The sequence below is a fragment of the Eumetopias jubatus genome, unplaced genomic scaffold (assembly GCF_037043125.1).
Source record: "Eumetopias jubatus isolate StellerSeaLion01/CBP00866 unplaced genomic scaffold, mEumJub1_p1.0 scaffold_9, whole genome shotgun sequence".
NCBI lineage: Eukaryota > Metazoa > Chordata > Mammalia > Carnivora > Otariidae > Eumetopias > Eumetopias jubatus.
In genome coordinates, this window is record NW_028274815.1 from 76,977,166 (window position 1) to 76,990,092 (window position 12,927).

At 53.1% G+C, this 12,927-nt stretch overlaps 2 protein-coding genes across 2 annotated transcripts in view; one reads left to right on the forward strand and one right to left on the reverse strand.

The window, feature by feature from the left end:
• Positions 1-4,102, reverse strand: part of LMAN2L (lectin, mannose binding 2 like) — a 45,072-nt gene extending 40,970 nt beyond the window's left edge. The window contains exon 1 of the mRNA XM_088026554.1: positions 3,983-4,102. The gene's annotated coding sequence lies outside the window, so the exon portion shown is untranslated. The remainder of the gene's footprint in view (positions 1-3,982) is intronic.
• The window catches only part of CNNM4 (cyclin and CBS domain divalent metal cation transport mediator 4), a 37,608-nt gene continuing 28,716 nt past the window's right edge, over positions 4,036-12,927 (forward strand). The window contains exon 1 of the mRNA XM_028103801.2: positions 4,036-5,503. Coding sequence (XP_027959602.1) covers positions 4,102-5,503 — 1,402 coding nt within the window. The 5' untranslated portion in view covers positions 4,036-4,101. The remainder of the gene's footprint in view (positions 5,504-12,927) is intronic.

Sequence of the window (12,927 nt, forward strand, 5' to 3'; positions counted from 1 at the left end):
CAGGTAGAAAATGACACCAGGTCCTCATGCCCCCACCTGTTGGGGTGACCTGAGTTGGGATTTGAGCCAAGGTACCATCTCAGCTAATCCCATGCTTGCTCTGTGCCTCTGTGAAGGCATGCCTGCCCCTTCTCTCCCCACACAACTTAATAGCACAGATATGACTTGCAAATGCTCAGGGGTATTGCAGGCTTACAAGACAGCTGGGGAACAGGCCACCTCATCGCCCCCACCCAGGCTCTTGAACCCCAGGACCTGGGCATCCTCCGAGAGACTTGTGGGGCCCCGGTGGCCACAGGCTCTGAGCCCCACCAGCAGACGGGAGCTGCTGCCCGAGAAGCAGCAGCTCCCCATCTTGGGTACCCAGAGGTTGAAAAGGACTAAGAATGCAGCCTGGGAGGATCACAGCCTGTGGGGAGTGGTGCCGGGGGTCCCAGATTACTAATTCAGGACCTTGTTCACCATTGGACCCTCAGCATCAGCACCATGCCAGGTACAAAAGAAGGGGCAATAGACTTTTAAGTCTGTCTCCCTGCACAGGACCGGAAAGGCATGGGCTCAACCCTGGGGGTGTGGACATACTGCCATAGAGTCCAGAAACCTGTCAGGTCCAAAAGTCATGAATGGAGTGCTTTGAGCTGCTCAGGAGTCAGGTATCAGACCCCTCTGAGAACGACCTTCACCGAACTCCTTACTTGCGAATGGAGACAGGTGAGTAAGGGCTTCCACCCTGGGGCCGAGAAACAGGTCTGACCCTCAAAGGAGACAGACTTCTCATTTGCACATCACTTTCTACAGTTCTCACAGCCTGGTTCACGGAACCACACATTTGTCCAGGCTTCCTGACTCTTCACACACACAGATCTCCACCTCCATGTTGTCCCCTCCACTCGATGGGAAAGGCTTAACTCTGCGGATGAGGAAAGGTTAAATGCTCTCATCAGGCAGGGATAGAAGCCCGGCAGGGAGAGAACCTGGACGCTGGTCTGGACTTCAAATGCCTCCTCAGACATTTTCCAAGTTATGGTGCTTTTAACTTTGGTGGAGAGATTCTCGTCTCCTCTGCTGGATTGAAGGCTCTGGGTGGGCAACAAAGAGTTTTGTATCTTTACTTCATTGAATCTGTTTTTTTCCCTTTTTTTTGGTAAGATTTTATTTATTAATTTGACAGAGAGAGAGAGAGCACAAGCAGGGATGAGGAGCAGAGGGAGAGAGAGAAGCAGACTCCTTGCTGAGCAGAGAGCCCCACACGGGGCTGGACCATGACCAGAGCCAAAGGCAGACGTTTAACTGACTGAGCCACCCAGGCGCCCCTGTTGAGTCTGTTCTATTCACCTAAGTATGCATGTGAATGCAATGGTGGATGAGTGGAATTAAATGAACTTTAGCAGAGACTAATTCTTCCTACCAGACCCTCACCACCCCTCCCACTTTTACCCAAGTACCTCAACAGCTTATTTTTTCCTTCCCTTTGTTGGCTTCTGTCATTGGACTCAGTGTATATATAAAGAGCTCTGAGCACAGACAGTTTGAAAAGGGCAAAATAAAAATAGCCGATTAGTTGATAATAGAATGGCAAAGTCTCTAAGTACCATGGGGGAGGTCATCAGTCTTAAAGCTGGCTGGAAAGAGATGAGGTGGGGTGGGCAGAAGCCTCTCTGAGAGCTGGGCTTGCTCTGAGGTGATGCAGGTGATTCCTCCTGGTTGGTGGAGATGGGAGGCAACAGCCAGTCAGAGGTTCTTTCTACTTTTGTTCTGTCTTGGCCAGTGACCATCCTGAGGCTCCTGCTCCTTACCAAACTGGCCTGCTAGATGCTCACTGTGGAATAGGAAGTGAGGCGCCCACCTGCAAGGGACTGCTTCTCTCTCTCCCTCTGCTCCTCATCCCTGTTTGTGCTCTCTGTCAAATTTTTTTTAAAGTTTTTTTTTTTTTTTTTTTGACAGAGAGAGACACCAGCGAGAGAGGGAACACAAGCAGAGAGAGTGGGAGAGGGAGAAGCAGGCTTGCCTGCGGAGCAGGGAGCCTGATGCGGGGCTCGATCCCAGCACTCTGGGATCATGACCTGAGCCGAAGGCAGACGCTTAATGACTGAGCCACCCAGGCGCCCCTCTCTCTGTCAAATTAATAAATAAAATCTTACCCAAAAAAGGGAAAAAACAGATTCAATGAAGTAAAGAGATAAAACTCTTTGTTGCCCACCCAGAGCCTTCAATCCAGCACAGGAGACAAGAATCTCTCCACCAAAGTTAAAAGCACTATAACTTGGAAAATGTTTGAGGAGGTATTTGAGGTCCAGACCAGTGTCCAGGTTCTTTCCCTGCTGGGCTTCTATCCCTGATGAGAGCATTTAACCTGGCCTAGTATGCAGAACCCTCTGCCCCTGCTAAGAGTACTTAGCTAAATTAGGCCTCTCTACCACCACGTCCCTCCCATGACACTGTACCTGACTGTTCCTCTGCTTAGGCTCTTTCTGGCTGGTATTGATCGTTGCTTTTATTGGCAAACAGTATACCACGATAAAAATAAAACACAAGTGTTTGTGCAGGGAGAGAGTAAAATGGATTCTGTGTCTCCGGGGCTGGCAGAAAACTTGCTCTGAGACCCAGTGGTCAACCTGGTACCTGATTCTCCCCAGTGCACCTCTGCAATTATTGTAAGGACCTTTGTCTGTCTGTCTCCTTCCCCTTGACAGGACAGGCGGCTGTGGTCTTCCCCACACCTCCTGAGTGCTTGTTGCTCAATTCATAGTTGCTAATTGACACCAAGGTAGGGCCTTCCAGGAAGCAGTCATTTCAGGGCTAGGCCTGGCACCACACCTCTCAGCTCATTTTCACATGTGTGTGCCCCAGCTGGCCAGTCACCACAATTGGGGGTTAGGGGTTTGGTCCGGTGGGGCAGGCAACAACATCAGCTACATACAACATTCAGAGTTGTCCTGTCCTGTTCAATGCCTAGGCCAGTTGTTCCCATAAGCTTGGAGAGGTGGTGCCCTATTATCATTCTTACCCCCATTTCAGAGCTGAAAGACACTCCAATGTGCCTTACCAATCACACAAGCCTCTTTTAAAATAGCAATGTGGGGGGACTCCAATTTGTGCCTAGGTTCAATTTCTTCCTCCGTTATATGGACAAATAACACTACCTCTTACGGTTGTTCAAAGGATACTTGTTGATGGTCTGTTTCTGCTCTTGACTGTAAAAAGCGGGCAGGGACTTTGGCTTATTCACTGCCAGAGCCTGGAACAAGTGTCCACCCGGCACATAGTAGGTGCTCAATATTTGTGTCCTAAATGGAAATGGCATGAGAAGAGCCTAGGCCAGACCCTGACGCTTCCATCTGCTAGTACCTTCTATATCCTTAGTTCCCCAGATTCTCCTCCCACCAGGTAGCCAGTGGCCGAATGGTGTCGGCCTGGGGGCTAGGCCCCAGGGAACCTACTTCTGGCCTTGGGACGAGGTCAGCAACAAAACTCCCAGGCCAGAAAAGTCTCCAAGGGCCAGTCTGCCATGCCGGTGGACCTGAAGGCCTCAACCCTCAGGTTCCCCTTTTCTTTCTTTATACCAGGAAAATCATCCCCCCCTCCCCCGCCCCGGCCCCCCGCCCCGGCACAACGCGGTGCTGCTTCCGAAGTGCCTGCAGAGGAGGGCCACCCTGCCCCAAGCAACAGCCTTCTGGGGAAGGAGCCCAGCACGCGACGCCCGGCTAGACTGCAGCAGAGGAACGGCGAGGCCAGGCGTGCAGGCCCGGCGGAGGAGAGCTGGCCACACCGACGCCCAGCGGGCCGGAAAGGCCGGCGGGAAAGGGCGTGCGAGGAGAAGGGCGGGGCGAGCGTCCGCCCGCGGCTCCCGCGCTCAGGCGCCGCTCCACCTTAAGCTCGGGACCCCCTTAAGGGCGGGCACTGGAGCCGCGCGCCCGGAGGCGGGGTCTCCCATGCAAATGAGGGGCGTGGGTCGGCGGGGCGGGGCGGGCGGGGCGCTGACCTGACGTCAGGCCGGCGGCCCGGGCAGTTGGCTCGGCGGCGGCGAAGCGGCAGGAGCGGCGGCGGGAGCGGGGCCGCGCGGCGGGGCGCGGGGAGCGGCGGCGGCCGAGCCGGAGCAACATGGCGCCGGTGGGCGGGGGCGGGCGCCCGGGCGGCGGGCCGGCCCGAGGGCGCCTCCTCCTGGCGGCGCTGCTGCTGCTGGTGCTGATGTGGGCGCGGGGGGCCCGGGGCCAGGGCGACCCCCAGCGGGGCGCCATCCTGGGCATGAGGCTGGCGAGCTGCAACAAATCGTGTGGGATGAACGCGGATGGCATCATCTTCGTGTCCGAAGGCAGCACGGTGAACCTGAGGCTGTACGGCCAGAGGCTGGGCTCCATCTCCAGCAACTTGATCTCCTTCACCGAGGTGGACAACTCCGAGGCCATCCACAACTCCACCAACTGTCCCGAGCTCACCAAGGACCTGGTCGTCCAGCAGCTGGTCAACGTGAGCCGCGGGAACACGTCCGGCATGCTGGTGGTGCTCACTAAGTTCCTCCGGAGGAGCGAGAACATGAAGCTGTATGCATTGTGCACCCGGGCCGGGGTGGACGGTCCCTGGCAGAGGTGGACCGATAAGGACTCGCTGCTCTTCATGGTGGAGGAGGCTGGGAGGTTCCTGCCCCTCTGGCTGCACATCCTCCTCATTATGGTGCTGCTGGGGCTGTCGGGCATATTTTCTGGCCTCAACCTGGGGCTTATGGCCCTGGACCCCATGGAGCTGCGCATCGTGCAGAACTGTGGCACACAGAAGGAGAGGCGCTATGCCCGCAAGATCGAGCCCATCCGGCGCAAGGGCAACTACTTACTCTGCTCGCTGCTTCTGGGAAACGTGCTGGTCAACACGTCCCTCACCATCCTTCTAGACAACCTCATCGGGTCTGGGCTCATGGCGGTGGCGTCTTCCACCATTGGCATTGTCATCTTTGGGGAGATCGTACCTCAGGCCTTGTGCTCCCGACACGGCCTGGCTGTGGGTGCCAACACTATCATTCTCACCAAATTCTTTATGCTACTCACCTTCCCCCTCAGTTTCCCCATCAGCAAGCTCCTGGATTTTGTTTTGGGCCAGGAGATTCGCACCGTTTACAACCGGGAGAAGCTGATGGAGATGTTGAAGGTAACGGAGCCCTATAACGACCTGGTGAAAGAGGAGCTAAATATGATCCAGGGTGCCCTGGAGCTACGGACCAAAACCGTGGAGGATATCATGACCCAGCTCCAAGACTGCTTCATGATCCGCAGTGATGCCATCCTGGACTTCAATACCATGTCGGAGATCATGGAGAGCGGCTATACCCGCATCCCCGTGTTTGAAGACGAGCAGTCCAATATTGTAGATATTCTCTATGTCAAAGACCTGGCCTTCGTGGACCCTGATGACTGCACCCCCCTCAAGACCATCACCCGCTTCTATAACCACCCAGTGCATTTCGTCTTCCATGACACCAAGTTGGATGCCATGCTGGAGGAGTTCAAGAAGGGTAAGGCCTGATGGAGCTCTCCCTGTTAGCTGGCTTTGTGACGCTTCTCGTTCCCTTGCCTGTTTTGTGTCGGCTGTTCTTAAGTGTTTCGGTGTGACTATCCCTTTGCCCATCGCTTCCTGTGCCTCTGAGGTGAATGGCATTTGGGGCAGCAGGAACAGTTCATAAGCATCTGCCGTTTGCCAGGTACTGTGCTTTGTGCTCCAGGTGAATCAGAGCCGAGACACGCTGGTGCACTTGGAGGCATAGAGCAAGGCCTCAGGGAACTACTGAAGCAGGACAGAATAAGGCTTTAAAAGAGGTCATGGAGATTACAGTGTGGGGCCACCCATCTGATTGGGGTGAGGTGGGGAAGGGGCTGGGGCCCTGGGAAAACCTTCACAGGAGGAGGGAGCGTTGAAAGGAGAGCCTGAAGATGTGGGGAAACCTGGTGCCTCAGGCAGGGGGAGCCCCACAAGGAGCAGAGCACCTGAGTGGGGAAGCAAAGGATGTGCTTGTGGCCCAGCAGGTGGTCCTATTGAGCTGGGTTTGAGTCTGCTGCTCGGTGGTCAGTGGGGAGAGGCTGAGTCATCTGGGGCCTTTGGAAGCGCCTGAAGACAGGGCGGTGCGTTTGCTTGGTGCTGTCGGAAGTTTTTGAGCAAGAGTGATGTTTCTGGAGCTCCTAACCCACAGAAGCTGAATTAGGAGGTCTCTGGTTGGCTCCCCACTCAGAACAGTGCCAAGTAATGCTTTCGACTATTCTGCAGAAGCAAGCAGATCAAGTTTTGGTTATTGTTCTGTCTTTTCCCAGGCGCCAAACATAAGCTTCCCTCCTGTGGTCTGCTGGAAATCTTCAGCTGGCCTTGCAGTGCCTTGTGTTTTTTTTCTCACATGGGTTCTTGGCCAGTTCTCAGGTCGTTAGAGAGGCACTTGGAGGTTTTACTCATCAGCCTCAAAGCTCAGGGCACACACCCCTTTCCTTACTTCCAACAAAACTTTCCTCCCACCTCTGCCACTCAGAAGTCCTCAGTGGCAGTAAACAAGCCAATTATGGAGTAAAACCCTCCTAGGCCACAGGGAGTGAGGAGGCAGAAAGGGAAGCTCTTTATAAAGGAATGGGGGAGGGGAGGGCGCACATCTTAAATCCAGGACTTTGCTTCCCTTCCCCATAGGTAGAACTCCTGCTGGCTAAGGCAACCTACCCACCCAGGGCACTCCAGCAGGGAGCGAGTCTCAGATGCGGAGGGGAGAGCCTGGGACTGGATGGGTCAGGGGTGATGGGGTGGGATAGGTGGTAGGAGCAGGCCTTGCCCGGTTTGCTCCGCAGAGGTGCTCTGGTCAGGGCCAGAGTGGGTTACTGATACCCTCCCTTTTTCAGAGGGACAGACAGAGTGAATCTCAGCATCAGAACTGAGAAGGACTGGAGTAATAGAAGTCCAAGTGGGAGACAGCCTGGTAAGGTGGCCTCATTGCAGAGAGACTGAAGGGACCTGGACATCTGGTGGTGATGGCCCCGTGCTGGGGCAGCTTTGCAGGTGCAGGCCCAGGAACCGGTTTCTCCCAGGTAGCTGATCCTGGAGTAGAGAAGTGAGGATCTGTGCCCTCCCCCCACCCTGCAGCCTCTTGGCCCTGAAGACTTCTCCCATGTTGCTTGGTCAGGAACCTGGTTAGGCCTCGCTAGGGCGGCTTCCTGCTCACCACCTCTGTGGTCTTTGGGATGGTTGCTGGCGACACACCCATCAAGCACGTTTGCATCGTCCAGCTTGGATCTGGAGCCAACTGGTATGGATTGGCTTGGCCAGGCTTCCCAGCCCCTGATCAGGAGGGCTGAGCTCTTGTCCGGTGGGAGCTTCCTGGGTCTTGGCAGGGGCATCTTTGGACTCATCTTGCAAAAAGGAGTACCACTTCAGGAAGCTGGGAAAACAGAGCTAGCATCTTTCAGGCCAGAGCTCTGATGAGCGGAATTCTCCAAATGTACATTTTAGTTCACTGGAGTCTCCTTAACAGAGGCTGGTGGTCTGAGCCTGAGTGCTAGCCCTAGCCCTAGCCCTAGCCCTGGAGGGGGTGCTCCTGATTCCGTGGAAACGCAGGCATAGTCTACCCAGGGCAGCCTGAAGCTGTGGAGGTATGAGTGTGATATGATGGTCACCCCTAATGGACACACCCTGGGGCTTTGTGGTTCCATCCTAACTCATTGCCACCCTGGGCTGCCCCCAGTATGGTCTCTCCCAGATCTTTTCATCTGGCATTTACCTTTTTAGTCTGAGGCCCTCTTGGACACGGCAAACACTTTACATCTGCATCTTAAAAGATTCTCTTTACACATCTGGTGTTTGGAAGGCTTTTTGTAGCTAAGAAAAACAAGGGAGCAGGGTTAACATGGCTAGCACTGTCAGCAGCATCAGAACAAGAGCTGGGGGCCTGCCAGGTGTAGCCAAGCATCTCCCTGAGGGTCTTTGCTATGCTTTCGTGGACTCTCCAAGTTGGGTAAGGTCCCTAACCTCTGCCAGAGTCTTTCTGCTCTGCGTGTAATCCTCTTTTAAGATCATTTTATCTCCTCCTTGCTCCCCAGCTTTATGAGCTCCTCGTGGGTAGGGATCAGACCTTAGTAGTGTTTTCACCACCCAGTGCCTGGAAAGGGATGGCTCTTTAGTAAATATTTGTTAAATGAATGAATGAATGAATGAAAGAATGAGCAATGAATGAATGACTGACAAGCCCTGCCAGCCTTCTTGCTGTTCCTTGTACACACCAGGATGCTCCCGCCTGAGGGCCTTTGCCCTGGCTGTTCCTTCAGGTTGGATGTTTTTCCCCAGATGTTGTAGGCCTCACTCTCCCCTCCCTCGTGTCTGCTTCAGCTTCACCTTCTCAGTGAGGCCTTCCTGGCGCCCTATTTAAAACTATGACCTCCCGGGGTGCCTGGGTGGCTCAGTCGTTAAGTGTCTGCCTTTGGCTCAGGTCATGATCCCTGGGTCCTGGGATCCAGCGCCGCATGAGGCTCCCTGCTCGGCAGGAAGCCTGCTTCTCCCTCTCCCACTCCCCTGCTTATGTTCCCTCTCTCGCTGTGTCTCTCTCTGTCAAATAAATAAATAAAATCTTTTTTTTTTTTTAAAGATTTTATTTATTTATTCATGAGAGACAGAGGGAGAGAGAGAGAGAAGCAGAGGGAGAAGCAGGCTCCCAAGGAGCAGGGAGCCCAATGTGGGACCCGATCCCAGGACCCCGGGATCATGACCCGAGCCGAAGGCAGACGCCCAACCATCTGAGCCACCCAGGCGCCCCAAATAAATAAAATCTTAAAAAAATAAAATAAAAATAAAACTATAAGCTCCCATCCTCCCCGACCTTCCTCATCTCCTCTACCCTGTGCTAATTTTTCTTTTTCTCATAGCACAAATCACTTTCTAACAACTCCGTAATTTACAAATCTGTGCTGTTTGTCTGTCTCCTCCTGTTAGAATATTAAGTTCCCAAGAGCAGAGCTCTTTGTATTGTTCACTGGCATATCCCTAGCCCCTAGAATGGTTCTTGGCACATGGTAAGATAAGATCTCAATAAAAGATCACTGTGTGAATGAATGATCTGTTAGATTTGGGACTAATCTGGGGACACCCATTCCATAGTGCTAGAATGTTGAGGAGCCGTTATCCAGGGAACTTGATATTTCTAGTTGCACCGAGGAAGACAGGAGGGGCTCCGACGATGACGTATATATTAATGGTTCAGGGATCGAGAAGCAGAGTTTGGGGTCTTGAGAGTGACGCATGGTTCCCCTTTCCTGTGCCTCAGTTTCTGTGAATAAGCGGTTTTTGACCGTCGGGCATGTACATAGCTTCCCTCATTAGTGTGAGTCATGAAGATGCTCCTGTGTACACAGTTAGAGACAGGCTCCAGGAGTCCGTGCAGGCATGGGGCTGAGCTTCCCTTGGAGACTAAGGCAGGCTTACAGCTTCCCAGCTGCTTTGCCTCCCAACTTGAGGCATTTATCATTAGATATTTATTGAAACTCATACTCTCTGTGCAAGACACGGAGATAGGCACCACAGGACCTAGGAGAATAGACCATCTGGTTGGCTAGAGCTGTAAGGCCACTGAGAGGCTCATGCCATTTGACCTTGGTCCTTCAACTTACACCTCGCCTAGAACTGTTTGCAGCACGGGGTGTTGTGGTTGACTTTGTCTACAGCTTGAGATCTTAGAACAGAGGCTCCCTGGGCTCCTCCTGGCCCAGTTGCAGTTTTCTTTTACCAAAGATGCCCTCGCAGACCCTGGAGGCAGAGTAATGAATAAACTCTCCCAAGTAGAAGTCAGAAGCTCCAGCTCCACAAGGAAGCCCACCTTCCAGCTTTCCACTGTCCCTTCCTCTGTGACATTCCTGTCCCTCTCAGGCACTGGGCTCATCTGTAGTCATCTTACCTTTCCCCACCTACTTTATGACCATCTAGCCCCCTGTAAAGACTTGGGTTTAAACTCCACCCAGCTTGGTTTCCGACCCATGAGGTGACTTTGGACCTATTACTGGCCTCATAGAAAGTTAGCGTGTTTACATATTGAAGGGGAAAAAGCTAGAAATATTTTTGTTGAAAACTCCTCCCATATTTCCATCTGTGCCACATCACACTTCTCCCACGTACTTTTTTTCTTCCTGAAACAACTTTATCAAGTCAAGAAAAAACAGTGCATAATTTTTGCATTCACTTTTGGTTCCTACCATCTGACACACTTTAAGTATCTTATTTCCCTCCGTTTACTTGTTCGTTCATTTGTTGCAACAAACATCTAATTTTCTGAGGCCTGTGGTGTCAGACACTGTGCTCGCTGTTGGGAGTCAGAGAGGACTAAAACAGCCCTGTTGACAGAACTCTCAGTCTAGCAGGGAGACAGACCTTGTAAACAAAGCTTACTGTTCCCAGTTCAGGTAGGTGCAGTGGGGCCAAGGAAGGCCTGGGCCCTCGAGATGCTTCTGAAGTCGGAATAACAGGACTCCGTGATCACTTCGGAGATGTTGGAGTCAGGACCAGGAAGCAGTTGTGAATATCTGAGCTTTCTAGCTAGGGCTTCAGATTGATGATGTTGTCATTTAACAGAAGTGGGGAGAGGAAGAAGCAGAGACAGTTTGGAGGGTTGTGGGTGGCGGGGGTGTGGTGGTGGTAAATTTACAGCAATGTGACCCTTTTTTTTTAAGATTTTATTTATTTATTTGAGAGAGAGAGAATGAGAGAGAGAGAGCACGAGAGGGAAGAGGGTCAGAGGGAGAAGCAGACTCCCCGCTCAGCAGGGAGCCCGATGCGGGACTCGATCCCGGGACTCCAGGATCATGACCTGAGCCGAAGGCAGTGGTCCAACCAACTGAGCCACCCAGGCGCCCGCAATGTGACCCTTTATTGGACTCCTCTGTGCTTACCAGAGCTTCTCACACTGAAACGTGCACCCGAACTGCCTAAATGTTTTGTTAAAACGCAGAGGTGAACTCAGTGGGTCTGGGGTGTGGCCTAAGAGGCCGTGTTTCTGGCAGGCTCTCAGATGATGGCCGCGTTGCTGGTCCTGGACCACACAGAATAGCACGAGGGCGCGGTCCGTCCAGGCAAGCATGCGGGTGAAAGTGCCCATGTGGGACTTGGGAGTAAGGCCAGGGCCAGGGTTAAAGGCTTGAGAGTCAGCTGAGAGCAGGCAGCACATGCGAAGCACGTAGAAGCCCCCTTAAAGTGGCTCCTCGGAGAGATGAAAAAGAGCCAAGCAGGCGTGGTTTGGGGAGCCTCCTGGGGAAGCCTGATAGGGTGAGGGCCAAGCACAGACTGTGGGGCCGGGACAGTTAAGTCGCAAGGTGCTGGGAGAGGACAGCCTCAAGAGTGGAGAGCGCACGTAGCCACCCACCTGGTCTCCCACAGCAGCTCCACCTGGAAACAGTCTCCAGCTGAACTTGCTCTCGAGAAGCTGCCCCGGGGGCAAGAGTATCTGCGAGAGGGACTGGAGCCGCCTGCTAGGGCAGAGGTGCCCGCCAGGCAGCTGACAAGACGCTGGCCGGGCTCCTTTCTCTTTGTGAGGCGCTCGTGGGCTTATGGAGCATGGCCGCCGGGGGTAGCGTGATTGGGTGCTGGCCAGCAGGCATCTGCACCTCTCCCCCTCGTTGGCCTCGCTCGGCCGCTGGACCGGCTGCCATAGAGGGGCCCGCACTGAGAGCCGTTTCCTTAGCCTTCTTTTGACGGATCTCACCCTAAAGCTCTAATTTGTGCCCCGGAAGGCAATGCCTTTGTGTCCAAGCCCAAATAAGAGCTTAGATCACACCGAGATCACACTATTGTTTACTTTTCAAAAGTCTTATATTTTTAGTTGGAAAGCCCAGCTCCAGAGTTTTCAGGACAGGGGTTACTGAACAGATGTTTAACCTTGAAAATACTTGAGCACACAGAAACACAAAAACACTCCTGCGGGAGAAATGCGTTAAGGGGCAGGGCCTTCCAGGAAGCGGACGCCTTTCTGCTCAGTAGAAGTCAGGGAAGACACTCCAAAGGAGGTGGCATTCCAGCTGGATCTTCAAGGGTGGATAGACACGACCTTTTTCCACTTCGGTGCCTCTTGTTCTGGGAGAACTTGGACAAGACCACAGAATGAGAACTGAGCTTCTCAGTCGTTGATACCAACTTCGGGTAAAACTGCTGCCACATGTTGCGACTGCTTCTCGGCCCTTTCTGTGGATATGAGAGTTACGGAATTTGCCAGGAGTACCCGAGATGGCCCTCAGCGAAGATGATGGGGCACAGCTGCCATTTGGTCCAGGCCCCTCCTCCCCTTCTCTGAGCCTCTCCAGGTCTGCTGTCAGGCACAGCCCTGCGACAAGGTGCTGGCCCACCCTGTCCCTCAGGTTACCCCTCTCATCACACCTGAGTGTGCCAGGACAAGCTGTCATAAAAGGCCTTGTGGCTGCATAAAGGACTCCTGGTCCATTCCACAGACTGGAGTCTGGACTTTGGAGTCTATCCTTGTTCCCGTTTGTTAACACGATTTTCTTTTTACTAGTGGTTATTATAAAAGAGATACATCTGATTTTTTTTTTTTAAGGATTTTCTTTATTTATTTAACAGAGAGAGAGCACACAAGCAGGAGGAGAGGGGGAGTGGCAGGCAGAGAGACAGGGAGAAGCCGGCTCCCCACTGAGCAAGGAGCCCAAATGATGCAGGGCTCCATCCCATGACGCTGGGATCACAACCTGAGCCGAAGGCAGATGCCCAACCGACTGAGCCACCCAGGCGCCCCAGAGATACATCTCATTGTCAGACGTTTAGAAAACACACACATCTCAACAAAAACAACACATGAACCTGTGATCTGGAGAGAACTACTTTTAATATTTTGATTTATTACAATAACCTTTTTAGAAATTGACTCTGAAAGTCATGTCACAAACAGCAGGATCAAAACCATTTTCATTTTACAGCCGCGTAAAG